The sequence below is a fragment of the Thalassophryne amazonica genome, chromosome 3 (assembly GCF_902500255.1).
Source record: "Thalassophryne amazonica chromosome 3, fThaAma1.1, whole genome shotgun sequence".
Taxonomy (NCBI): Eukaryota; Metazoa; Chordata; class Actinopteri; order Batrachoidiformes; family Batrachoididae; genus Thalassophryne; species Thalassophryne amazonica.
The window spans coordinates 47858457-47872537 of NC_047105.1; the positions used below are offsets into that span (position 1 = coordinate 47858457).

The following is a 14081-nucleotide window of genomic DNA, read 5'->3' on the forward strand; positions in this document are numbered from 1 at the left end:
GGCAGGCCTCATTTAAGGGGAGGAGAGCCAGGTTTCACATAACCCAATCATACGAGGTCTGTTTGAAAAGTAACGGACCTTTTTATTTTTTGCAAAAAACAATATGGATTTGAATCATGTGCGCTTGCATCAGCCAAGCTTGAACCTTCATGCGCATGCGTGAGTTTTTTCACGCCTGTCGGTTGCGTCATTCGCCTGTGGACAGGCTTTGAGTGAGCACTGCTCCTCCCCCTTCGTCGGATTCTCATTGTCAGGAAAATGTCTGAATAATTGGAGCAGCGCTGCATCAAATTTTTTCAGAAACTGTGAGAGACAGCCAGGTGGAAACTATTTGGAAAATTCAGATGGCCTTCGATGAAGATTCTATGGGCGTCACAAGGATTAAGGGGTATTACAACCGGATTAAAGACGGCCCACAGCGGCGGAGGGCGCACTGCGCTCCGAGCGGCCATCGACAGGCTTCGTCCCAATGCGCGAATTCCACCGCACGTCTTTCATTACAAAATCTCCTTTAACAATGGAATGTGCCTAAAAATGGCTATGCCCACCTCTTCCGCAATTTCTCTGGGTCACACGACGTCCCGGATCAACACAGCCTTCACTTTGGAAATGATCTGGTCATTTCAGCCTGTCGATGGCCGCTCGGAGCGCGGCGCACCCTCCGCTGCTGTGGGCCGTCTTTAATCCGGTTGTAATGCTCCTTAATCCGTTTGACGCCCATAGAATCTTCACCGAAAGCCATCTGAATTTTCCGAATGGTTTCCACCTGGCTGTCTCTCACAGTTTCTGAAAACATTTGATGCAGCAAAGCTCCAATCGTTCAGACATTTTCCTGACAATGAAAATCCAACGAGGGGGGAGGACCAGTGCTCACTGAAAGCCTGCCCACAGGCGAATGATGTAACCAACAGGCGTGAAAAAACTCAAGCATGCGCACGAAGGTTCAAGCTTGGCTGATGCAAGAGCACATGATTCAAATCCATATAGTTTTTGCAAAAAATAAAAAGGTTGGATACTTTTCTAACAGACCTCATATCTAATTGATGATCAATAATTAGATCATTAATCAACAGTGATTTTGAGGACAGTGATCATATGTTAATGAGACCGTTAAACTGGATGAGTAAGCTTGTTAGCTTTCCAAAGCTTTGTCAGTTTCTCAAAGCAAGCTTCCTGGCGTACAGTGCACCCAGTCTCTGTGAAATCTACGGCAGAAGTTGAATTTTTTTATTTTATTTTTTATGCATTTGAGACAAATTCCGGAACGGAAAAAAAAATGGAAGGAGGAACTTTGCATGATGTCAGTCATCACAGAGGCATCCACAGAAATGAATGGTAAATGGTCATCATGGCTACATACACATACGTTATGTATAAATGAGTGTGACATAGATTTCATTAGGGGTGTGTCACAAACTGTTGTCACGAATCACTGCACACAAGAGAGACCAGTATAGACATGGAACAGTCCACTCATTTCACAAGATTCTTCTAAGCATGAATGTGGCTAACGTTGTTATATTTACTAATGCAGGTATAAAGGGATATACATAAACTTTTATTTTTGCCTCTTGTTAGGACTTCAGAGTCTTAATTCAGGAGTCAGACCCCCCAGTCTTCTTTGTAAATCAGACAATACTTACGGTCTTTGAAAATGGAGAGACTGTTGTTAAAAATGGCTATAATTCTTAAATTGTTAATGTGATTTTTTAAACTCCCATAATTAAAGTTGAAATTCTCCACTAAAAGCATATCTTATTCCAATTCAATGCCACTGTGGTGTGTACACAGGCAAAATTACAAAATTGGCAAAAAGTTCAAAACTACAAAATTACAAATAAATGAATGAATAAATTTAAAAAAAAAATCTTTTCTTTTCCTTTTCTCCACAGGGAATTTTCTTGTTTTTCCTTATTAAATATAAACCACTGAAGTACAACAATGTCTACATCTACCCTGACTGGGGTTATGCTATCGGCTGGTTCATGGCTATGTCCTCGATGGTCTGCATTCCTTTGGGAGTTATCTGGATGATCTGGAAGACTCCTGGCACCTTCTCTGAGGTAGAAACACTCCACATCCCAATTTGAGTCACAACAGATAGCTGGGGAGAACCAAAACTGACTCTCGGGCAGACATAAAACTCACACTTTTGTGAGTACAGGTGTTCGGAAGAATACAGACAGCTGGTTGGGAGCAATTTTCAATTTCAATTTCAATTTATTTTCATTTATATAGCACCAAATCACAAGAGTTGCCTCAAAGCGCTTCACACAGGTAAGGTCTAACCTTACCAACCCTCAGAGCAACAGTGGTAAGGAAAAACTCCCTCTGAGGAAGAAACCTCAAGCAGACCAGACTCAAAGGGGTGACCATCTGCTTGGGTCAGTGTACAAAGCTCGAATAAACAGACTAAAGTCAGATGACACAGTGTCCAAGTACCAAGGCAAGTCCAAAATGACAAGACAAATGGAGGTTAGTTACAGCCTTGTTTCCCAACGTGGGGTCTGAGGGGGCACCAATGATGTATTAGGTCATGTCTGCTCTGAGGTTGTCAATGTCAGAAGGGCACATGTTAAATAAAATCCTAATAACACACTGAATAGATAATCAAACCTAATTAAGTTGTCTATGAATACAAAATTGAAGTAAACAAAAAGTGAAAGTTTAAAAAAATATAAAAGTAAAAAAAAAACAAAACAATTGTGGTTACCGCCTTTGGTAACACTTTACAATATAGACATCCACCCCTTCGTGACTTTGTGTGACGTATAAAAAGGGTGGGCATGATTTTTGCATATTTGGCAGAGAATATTACAGGAAATGTTCAGTTACTTTTCACATGCAATATCTGTGTACATTAATGAGTAATTTTGATTTTTAATTCATTGTTTACATCTTAAATATACCCCCTCAGCCTCGAACACAAGCAATTGGCCAATGACAGTGAGTCGGTGGTATGTCATGACAACATGATAACTGTTGTGTGGGCCACTGAAGAGGAGGTACTGCTGGCCCACCACCACCAGATGGCGCCCTGCTTGGAGTGCGGGCTTCAAGCACGAGAGGGCGCCGGAGCCACTGGGAGTGACAGCTGTCACTCATCATCAGCACCAGCTGTCACTCATTCATCTCATCACCATCACCATAAAGGCCGGACTGCAACTCCACCTCCTCGCCGAGAAATCAGCTACCATTCAGGTGATATTCTCTGCTGTACTTAACACTGACTAATAGTCTGATCTTCTTTGCAGCCATTTTCCTGTGGGTGTTGCCTTATCTGTGGGATTGGCGTTTGGTGTGATCAGCGACGGCTTCGCTTCACACCCCAACCAGATAAGTGGTTAGACAGGAGCTGAACAGCCAATGGAAGAGCGAGGTGCACAGGTGCCAGCAGGAGGCGTGCTAGGTGAGCTGCAGCACATCTTAACCGCCTTTACCGCTCGGTTGGACTTAGTTACCGAGCAGAGCATTGTTCTCAATCGTAGGATGGAGGCTCTCACCGCCCAGGTGGAAGCGCATGCTCAGGGCGCTGCTGCAGCACCTCCTCCTGCTGACCGTGTGCCAGTGACAGACATTCCGCTGGTCGTTCAATGAACCCCCCCACCTTCCCCTGAAGCATACATAAGCCCTCCGGAGCCGTACGGAGGCTGTGTGGAGACGTGCGCGGACTTCTTGATGCAGTGCTCGCTCGTCTTTTCACAGCGTCCCGTCATGTACGCGTCAGACGCTAGCCGGGTGGCTTACGTTATAAATTTGCTTCGAGGAGAGGCACGCGCCTGGGCTACGGCGCTCTGGGAGCAGAATTCACGGCTCCTAACGGTTTACACTGAGTTTGTGAGGGAGTTCCGACAGGTGTTCGACCACCCTCATAGAGGCGAGACCGCTTCAAGCGTGCTGCTGTCGATACGGCAGGGGCGTCGGAGCGCAGCGAAGTATGCAGTTGACTTCCGCATTGCGGCAGCGCGAGCCGGCTGGAATGCTGTTGCGCTCCGCGCCGCCTTTGTAAACGGACTGTCTCTGGTCCTTAAGGAGCACCTGGTGACGAAGGACGAGCCGCGGGATTTAGATGGGCTTATCGACCTGGTTATACGGTTAGACACACGATTAACAGAACACCGACGGGGAGCGAGACGAAGGCGTGGTCAGGCACAAGCCGTCCCTCTTCCTCCCGGGTCGGAAAGGGAGCCGACTTCCCCATGCTCCACTGCCAGGGCTCTCCACGTGACAACAGCTCCCCTGCTGACGTTGCTATGGAAACGAGCAGGGCCAAAAAGCGATCAGATCAGAGACAAAGGAGGCTGATCCGTGGAGAGTGTTTTCTCTGCAGCTCAACTGAGCACACACAGAGAGAATGCCCCAAACGGTCAAAACAGCAGCACTCGTCCTTAGAGACTGGGCTAATGGTGGGTCACAACACCCACGCGGGGAAACCCCGAAGATCTGCACGAATCCCAGTCACGATCCTGAGCGGGGATCTAACCCTTCACACCCCAGCACTGGTGGACACGGGGTTGGAGGGGAATCTGCTGGATAGCAGATGGGCAAAGGAGGTTGGGCTCCCTCTAGTGGCCTTACCGTCACCATTGTCGGTGCGGGCACTAGATGGCACCCTTCTTCCACTAATCACACACCAGACACAGCCAGTGACATTGGTGGTGTCTGGGAATCACAGGGAGGAGATTGTGTTTTATGTAACACCTTCTACCTCCCGAGTGATTTTGGGTTTTCCATGGGTGTTGAAGCACAGTCCCCGGATTGATTGGCCGTCTGGGGTTCTGGTTCAGTGGAGCGAAACCTGCCACCGGGAGTGTTTAGGATCCTCGGTTCCACCCAGTGTGACAGCTAAGGAGGAGGTTTTAGTCCCCCCCAATCTGGCGGCGGTGCCAGCCGAGTACCATGACCTTGCTGACGTCTTCAGCAAGGATCTGGCACTCACGCTGCCCCCACACCGTCCGTACGATTGTGCCATTGATTTGATACCGGGCGCTGAGTACCCGTCCAGCAGGCTGTACAACCTCTCACGTCCGGAACGCGAATCAATGGAGACCTACATCCGGGACTCGTTAACTGCCGGGTTGATCCAGAACTCCACCTCCCCGGTGGGTGCTGGTTTCTTTTTTGTGGGCAAGAAGGACGGCGGACTCCGTCCATGCATTGATTACAGAGGGCTGAACGAGATCCCGGTTCGCAACCGATACCCGTTACCCCTGTTGGATTCAGTGTTCACGCCCCTGCATGGAGCCCAAATATTCACGAAATTGGACCTTAGGAATGCTTATCACCTGGTTCAGATCCGGGAGGGAGACGAGGGAAGCGGCATTTAACATCCCATTAGGTCACTTTGAGTACCTGGTCATGCCGTTCGGCCTCACCAATGCGCCGCGACGTTTCCAAGCGTTGGTTAATGACGTCTTGCGGGACTTCCTGCATCGGTTTGTCTTCGTATATCTAGACGATATACTCATCTTTTCTCCGGATCCTGAGACCCATGTCAAGCATGTACGTCAGGTCCTACAGCGGTTGTTGGAGAACCGGCTGTTTGTGAAGGGCGAGAAGTGCGAGTTCCACCGCACTTCTTTGTCCTTCCTGGGGTTCATAATCTCCTCCAACTCCGTCGCCCTGTATCCGGCCAATGTTGCGGCGGTTGAGAGATTGGCCCCAACCAACAAACCGTAGGAAACTGCAACAGTTCCTCGGTTTTTGCAAATTTCTACCGGAGGTTCATCAAGGGCTACAGTCAGGTAGTTAGCCCCCTGACAGCCCTGACCTCCACAAAAGTCCCCTTCACCTGGTCGGATCGGTGCGAAGCCGCGTTTAGGGAGTTGAAACGCCGGTTCTCGACTGCACCAGTTCTGGTGCAGCCCGATCCTAATCGCCAGTTCGTAGTTGAAGTGGACGCCTCTGACTCAGGGATAGGAGCCGTGCTATCCCAGAGCGGGGAGTCCGACAAGGTTCTCCATCCATGTGCCTACTTTTCCCGCAGGTTGACCCCGGCTGAAAGGAACTATGACGTCGGCAATCGGGAACTTCTTGCGGTGAAGGAGGCTCTTGAGGAGTAGAGACATCTGTTGGAGGGAGCATCGGTACCATTTACGGTTTTCATGGACCATCGGAACCTGGAGTACATTCGGACCGCCAGGCGTCTGTCCCCCAGGCAAGCCCGCTGGTCGCTGTTCTTCGGGCGTTTTGACTTCCGGATCACCTACCGCCCTGGGACAAAAACCAACGATCTGACGCCCTGTCCCGGGTGCATGAAGAGGAGGTCAAGACCGAGCTGTCAGACCCCCTGCTGAAACCATCATCCAGAGTCCACTGTCGTGGCTCACCCTTACCTGGACGTGGGCGAAGACCGTCCGGGAGGCCCTGACACGGAGGCCCGGACCGGGGACAGGTCCGAAAGAACAAATTGTATTGTCCCACCGGAGGCCAGGGCCTGCGGTCCTTGATTCTGTCACGGTTCCAAGCTCTCCTGTCATTCCAGGGGTGCGAAGGACCGTGGCCAGTGGTCCGAGCCGCGGTTCATGGTGGGAGTATATGGAAGCCGGAAGTCGGGAGTATGCTCCAGGCCTGCCACCACCTGTGCCCGGGGCAAGTCCGACCACCACAAGGCCCAAGGCCTCCCCTACATGCCTCTTCGCCCAGTGCCTCACTCGACCCTGGTCTCACATCGGCCTGGACTTTGTCACGGGCCTCCCGCCGTCCCAGGGCATGACTGCCATCCTCACGATAGTGGACCGGTTCTCCAAGGCGGCCCACTTCGTGGCCCTCCCGAAGCTCCGACGGCCCGGAGACTGCAGACCTCCTGGTCCACCATGTCATGGTCGCATGGGATTCCATCGGACATTGTCTGGGATCGTGGTCCTCAGTTCTCCTCCCAGGTCTGGAGGAGTTTCTGCAGGGAACTGGGGGCCACCGTAAGTCTCCTCTCGTCTGGTACCACCCCCAGACGAACGGGCAGGCAGAGCGGAAGAACCAGGAATTGGAGCAGGCCCTCCGCTGCGTGACGTCCGCGCCCACCCGACGGCCTGGAGTAACCATCTGGCCTGGATCGAGTACTCTAATAGCCAAGTTTCATCTGCCACCGGCCTCTCCCCGTTTGAGGTGGTTTGGGGTACCAGCTCCCTTGTTTTCCGCTAGTGGAGGGAGAGGTCGGGGTGCCCTCGGTCCAGGCCCATCTGAGGAGAGTGCCGTCCGGGGTGGCGTACCGCCACTCTGCCCTGCCTCGCTCCGAAGCCCGGACCAGGGCTAAGGCCCATGCCGGACACGACGGCGTTCCCCGGCCCCTGCATACCAGCCGGGCAGGCGGTCTGGTTATCCACAAAGGACATACCTCTCTACAAACGGAATCCCCAGAAGCTTAAGGACAAGATTTATAGGACCTTCACCATCGTGGACGGTTCCGTCAGTCCAGACCGGCCAGTGATGCTGAAGCTGCCAGCTTCACTGCGGATTACATCCAGTATTCCACGTCTCCAGACTCACAACCCTGCCACACCTCTCCCCTCTGTGCCCCTGACCGGCGGCCGCCGCCTCTGCCCGGCATCATCGACGGGGAGCAGGCTTGGACTTGTGCGCCGACTCCTGGCACGTTCGTGCGGAAAGGGACGGTGGTTCCAGTATTTGGTTGGACTGGGAAGGATATGCGACCGAAGAACGCTCCTGGGTGAAGAGGCGCGTCTCATCCTGGACCCGGCCCTCCTGGCCAATTTCTACGCCCGGCACCTGGACAAGCCTGGTCGGGCGCCAGGAGGCCCCCGTTGAGGGGGGGGGGTCCTGTTGTGTGGGCCGCTGAAGAGGAGGTACTGCTGGCCCACCACCACCAGATGGCGCCCTGCTTGGAGTGCGGGCTTCAAGCCCGAGAGGGCGCCGGAGCCACTGGGAGTGACAGCTGTCACTCATCATCAGCACCAGCTGTCACTCATTCATCTCATCACCATCACCATAGAGGCCGGACTGCAACTCCACCTCCTCACCGAGAAATCAGCTACCATTCAGGTGATATTCTCTGCTGTACTTAACACTGACTAATAGTCTGATTTTCTTTGCAGCCGTTTTCCTGTGGGTGTTGCCTTATCTGTGGGATTGGCGTTTGGTGTGATCAGCGACGGCTTTGCTTCACACCAGATAAGTGGTTAGACAGGAGCTGCACGAGTGTGTGATTGGAGGTGGAGGTTTTCCCTCCTAACTGTATACAGACTGTGGGATTACTGAGTGTGCGAACTCACACTCATCAGGACTGTCTCTGCCAGCAGTACCGGGTCTGACTGCTGAAGACAGCGGCCACCTGGGGCGCAGGGCTTGGCGGCTCCGGTGTTCTTCAGCTCCGTTGGTGGTGGAAGCTGTGTGGGATCCGGCTCTTCTCTCGCCAGGCGTCTTCTATCGTCGAGCCTGCCTACACGTCACTTTGTGTATAATTGACAGTCCACCATATTGTTATTGTCTGTACGTCGTTGTGCGATTCACAACATTAAATTGTTACTTTTGGCTTATCCATTGTCCGTTCATTAACGCCCCCTGTTGTGGGTCCGTGTCACGACACTTTCACAACAATAACATGCTGCCTACTCTGAACAGGATGAGTCATCTTTGGATGAAGAAAAACTGTATTTTCTGTGTATCTTCCCCTGCAAAAGTGCAAGTGTATGATTTTTAGCATACGTTCCAAAAAGGAAGACTTTCGAAATTGCAAGGAGTTGTGTTGCCGTCTGCAGATTTCAGTAATAATAATAGTAATAATAATGGTAAACCTCCAATACCCAACGATGGTGGCTAACACAAGACATGCTACTCACGCTTTACCGACTCAGAACAGATTCAAAGAGGGACTGTAACTTCAGCCTACAAGCCTGCGAAACCTGGTGGAAAAAGGCATGTTAATGAGGAATGAATAAAAACTGTCCGGTATGAAACGGCAGACAATTCTCATTTCTTGCAAAAGTCCCGTTTAGCGACTTTAATCAGCAGAAAGCTGAGTCACGATTGACATCTTTAAATGTCTTTGACGGAGGTTGATGAATAAATTGTGGACCTGCTGCTTTTGATTAGAGAACCGGCTATTGATTTGGCAAGTCTGAATGAAGGCTTGAAATCTGACTTGTACTGATCAAATTTGCGCTACACTACGTTTGTTTTATAGTGAGTGTCTAACCAGTTAAATATGATTGGAGTTACTGTATTAAGAGCAATGTTACTTTGTGCTCAGCAGAAAAATGTTAGTTGTTTTAGGCCTTAATTTTATATTTTGGCTGTGCAGCCAACGACATGGCTCCGATATCACTTGAACAGCTACAAAACACGCAGAGAAGTTTGCTGTGTTTTCACTCACGAAAAAATGGAGACCAGACTGTGTTGCTATGCAGGTCACATGACCAATGTCACAAATTAATATAACGTGCTGGTCATGGTGATACATGATACAAAACAATATAAATTCTGTTGTAGGTTCTCACTAATGCTCCAATTCACATTTATGAGAAAAGTATGTTGTTTGGGGTACCACATGTTTTCATTTCCAACAGATGTAGGTCATGGTCTCAAAAATCCAAAGACATATTGATTACACGGCCCATGATCTAATAAGGGTACATTAATTAATGCAGTAATGAGCAATAATGATCCGAGATGGATCTGCATGTTGAATTGGCACAAGTTTTACACCGGATGCCCTTCCTGACGCAACTCCACATTACATGGAGAAATGTGAACCAGGAACCATCCGCACTGGTTTATGCTGTACATTTATGGGCAAAATGTTGGCAAATGAAAGAGATGATATACATCATTACTACATCATCTCTAACCACATTAGTTAACTGTTAACTGAAAGCAAAGGTTTATTAATGCATTAACTGTCAATTAATGTATGCTTATTGCAAAAATGCTCATGTTCAACTTATTCAAATAGCAAATATCATCATTTCACAATCTTCCTTCTTACCAAATTGTAATTAGATTTTTCTTCTTTATTAATTTCAATATTTACCATTGAGAAGTATGCCTTCTATTTCTTAAAGTCCTATTAAAGTTGTTTTTTTAAAGGACACTTCCAAAGTAATTTCTACCAATATGTGTGAATTGATGTAAATTGATTTATGTAGATATGTTGAAGTATACGCGTATATGTCATGGGTTTGTTTGTTTGTTTTGTTTTTTTAGGTGTGGTACTACTTGAGCTATTGTTCGTAGTTCTACAATCTGTGTTTGGTATTTCTAAAACCTCTCAATTGTTCTTATTTGATACTCGATGTACAGTAGTGTTCAGAATAATAGTAGTGCTATGTGACTAAAAAGATTAATCCAGGTTTTAAGTATATTTCTTATTGTTACATGGGAAACAAGGTACCAGTAGATTCAGTAGATTCTCACAAACACAGACCAAGCATTCATGATATGCACACTATTAAGGCTATGAAATTGGGCTATTAGTAAAAAAAGTAGAAAAGGGGGTGTTCACAATAATAGTAGTGTGGCATTCAGTCAGTGAGTTTGTCAATTTTGTGGAACAAACAGGTGTGAATCAGGTGTCCCCTACGTAAGGATGAAGCCAGCACCTGTTGAACATGCTTCTCTCTTTGAAAGCCTGAGGAAAATGGGACGTTCAAGACATTGTTCAGCAGAACAGCGTAGTTTGATTAAAAAGTTGAATGGAGAGGGGAAAACGTATATGCAAGTGCAAAAAATTATAGGTTGTTCATCTCTCCAATGCTTTAAAATGGACAAAAAAACCAGAGACGCATGGAAGAAAATGGAAACAACCATTAAAATGGATAGAAGAATAACCAGAATGGCAAAGGCTCACCCATTGATCAGCTCCAGGATGATCAAAGACAGTCTTGAGTTACCTGTAAGTGCTGTGACAGTTAGAAGACACCTGTGTGAAGCTAATTTATTTGCAAGAATCCCCCGCAAAGTCCCTCTGTTAAATAAAAGACGTGTAGAAGAGGTTACAATTTGCCAAAGAACACATCAACTGGCCTAAAGAGAAATAGAGGAATATTCTGTGGACTGATGAGAGTGAAATTGTTCTTTTTGGGTCCAAGGGCCGCAGACAGTTTGTGAGACGACCCCCAAACTCTGAATTCAAGCCACAGTTCACAGTGAAGACAGTGAAGCATGGTGGTGCAAGCATCATGATATGGGCATGTTTCTCCTACTATGGTGTTGGGCCTATATATCGCATACCAGATATCATGGATTAGTTTGGATATGTCAAAATACTTGAAGAGGTCATGTTGCCTTATGCTGAAGAGGACATGCCCTTGAAATGGGTGTTTCAACAAGACCATGACCCCAAGCACACTAATAAACGAGCAAAATCTTGGTTCCAAACCAACCAAATTAATGCCTCGCAGATGGTAAATGGACTGCATTTATATAGCGCTTACAAGATGCTCACTACACACCGGGAGCAATAGGGGATTAAAGGCCTTGCCCAAGGGCCCTTAGTGATTTTCCAGTCAGGTGGGGATTTGAACCCATGATCTTCTGGACTCTGGACTTCAGATGTGAAGAAATCATGAAAAACTGTGGTTATACAACTAAATACTAGTTTAGTGATTCACAGGATTGCTAAAAAAGCAGTTTGAACATAATAGTTTTGAGTTTGCAGCGTCAACAGCAGATGCTACTATTACTGTGAACACCCTCTGTTCTACTTTTTTTTTTTACTAATAGCCCAATTTCATAGCCTTAAGAGTGTGCATATCATGAATGCTTGGTCTTGTTGGATTTGTGAGAATCTACTGGTACCTTGTTTCCCATGTAACAATAAGAAATATACTCAAAACCTCGATTAATCTTTTTAGTCACATCGCACTATATTATTCTGAACACTACTGTATACACAAACGATCTATCACTTTGTGAGAGTCTTATTCTCTGACAACCATATGTGCATGATTTAACTACTGGTTTTGAGAAATATCATAGTAAAAGAAGAAATAATAACAACCTCCCACCTCCATCTGCAGAGAATGAAGAAGTTGACAACTCCCAGCCCTGATCTGAAAATGAGAGGAAAAAATGCTGGGCTCAGTCCTTACGCTGCCAATGATGCTAAACCTACGATTGATGGGAAAATTTCCACCATCTCAGAGAAGGAGACGCATTTCTAACCAGCCGAGCCGATCGTCGTCTTCACAGTCAGTACAACAATACAATGAAACTATGGCGAACAACAGCCTCGTTGTTCCGCCACTACATGAACAGGAAATGAAAGAAATGACTTGGAGTGTTATTTTTTTTCTTTTTTTTTTTTTTATGTAAAAGAAAAAGGGGGAAACTATTACATATTGATGTAGTCTGCTTCTGTTTTGCACAAATTTTAACCCATTTCTTGTTTTCTGTTAGCAACTAAAGCTGATATTTCTTTTTTTCTAACTTTTTTCCAAATTTGGTTGATGATGTATGTGTTTAAAAAGCAAAAAAAAAAAACAACTTGTCCTGGTACTTTGTCAGTACTGGTCACACTGAGTGTTTGTGCCTTTGTGTTGTGACGGAAAAGGCTCACACTGTACATTTATGGGCAAAGTACTGTGCCTGTCTATTTGGTACTAGCTACCAAATGTGACTATCTGTGATTTCACAGTTAGGGGACTGTACTTCTTTTTTTTTCTTGTGTTAATCATTGATAATGCAGTATGCATTAGTACTAAGACTATAGGAGGGCAAAGTATTTCCCAGCAAATAAAACTAAACAGCTAAGCAACAGAATTCATGCATTCTACGTGTTCCAAAACACTAGCTGTGATCGCAAGATTTTACACCTTGTGAATGTATTTTCTTGAATTTAATGTTGCTGTCAGTTCAGCATAAACAGAATCTACATATCTGATGTATCTAGATAACATTTACATAATGGGGAGTTGTGTTTGAATAATTGGGTCCTTGTACTCTCCATTCTGAAGTCTCTGCACTGGATGTTTGCAGATATTACTGACTGGTCAAATCAACTCAGTTCTGATGTTACTCACTGTAATATTAAAGCCCATAAATGCGTAATTACAAGGGCTTCAAATCAGAATTTATTTTCACCCCAGTCTACTTGTGCTCAAAATCAGCGTTTTAACACATCTGGTTTTGGGTTCCACATTAAAGTGATCATTTCTGAAGCAGTAGAACCCAAATGAATATCAGTTAAGATTTCATGTCAAGGTGTGTGACACAATAATACGTATGTTTAGGAACATAATAAACACAACTTTTCGCATATATACTATATTTTACTTCACAGTGTATTGCTAATGTCACCACAGCCATGTTGCTCTGAGCACGGTTCAGCTTAGAGGACTGGAGTTGCATCAGGAAGGGCTTTCTGAAGTAAAAACTTGTGCAATTTCCAACGTGGCTCTGACCCCATTGGAAAAAAAAAGCCATTTCTAATGCCACAGGCAGCAAGCTGGGACAGACTAAGGGGAGCTAGCAAAATTATTTCTTTTTACATGTTAACCTGACCATCAAACACGGATTAAGTTTATTTTCTAACAGCAACATTCATAAGGTCACATTTCACACACATTTACCTCTTCTTGTTGGAAGCAGGGAGACCACACCACATTTTATTTTAATCACCTGCTGCTGGTAATTTCCCCGCTGCCATTCAGACATGTATATGAATATTCAAACGTAATGAATCCCTATAAGGATTTGTCCTAAGATTTGCTGTATTAATTCAGGTCACTGCATATTGGAAAAAAATACATTGCATCATCAACATCCTGGCACAAACACTTCCTGTAGCATTAGAATTTTCGCTTAGTTGCGCCTGGCTAATGTGCTTTATTTCTAAATTATTTTTAGTGTTTATTTACTTCCTCATGCGTTAGCTCAACATCTGTCATCATGGAGGAGTGTGATAATTTCAGGAATATGCTGACAAAAAATTCTTGAAATAATAATAGTTATTGCCCCAGTTGGAGGAGTTTACGTATCTTTGGGTCTTTTTCACGATTGTAGGTAAGGTGGAGCATGAGCTTGATAGATGGGTTGGGGCAGCGTCTGATGATTTACTGAAGCCCATCGTGGTGAATAAGGAGGAAATGAACAATTATTTGACATCCACCAGCTCTGGTGCACATTCC

The 14081-nt window shown here is 46.3% G+C and overlaps 1 protein-coding gene across 1 annotated transcript in view; it reads left to right on the forward strand.

The window, feature by feature from the left end:
• The window catches only part of slc6a11b (solute carrier family 6 member 11b), a 163168-nt gene extending 150454 nt beyond the window's left edge, over positions 1 to 12714 (forward strand). Inside the window, exons 14-15 of the mRNA XM_034166193.1 lie at positions 1893 to 2063; positions 11973 to 12714. Of these exons, the coding sequence (XP_034022084.1) occupies positions 1893 to 2063; positions 11973 to 12116 (315 nt within the window). The 3' untranslated portion in view covers positions 12117 to 12714. The remainder of the gene's footprint in view (positions 1 to 1892; positions 2064 to 11972) is intronic.
• The last annotated feature ends 1367 nt before the right edge of the window (positions 12715 to 14081 follow it).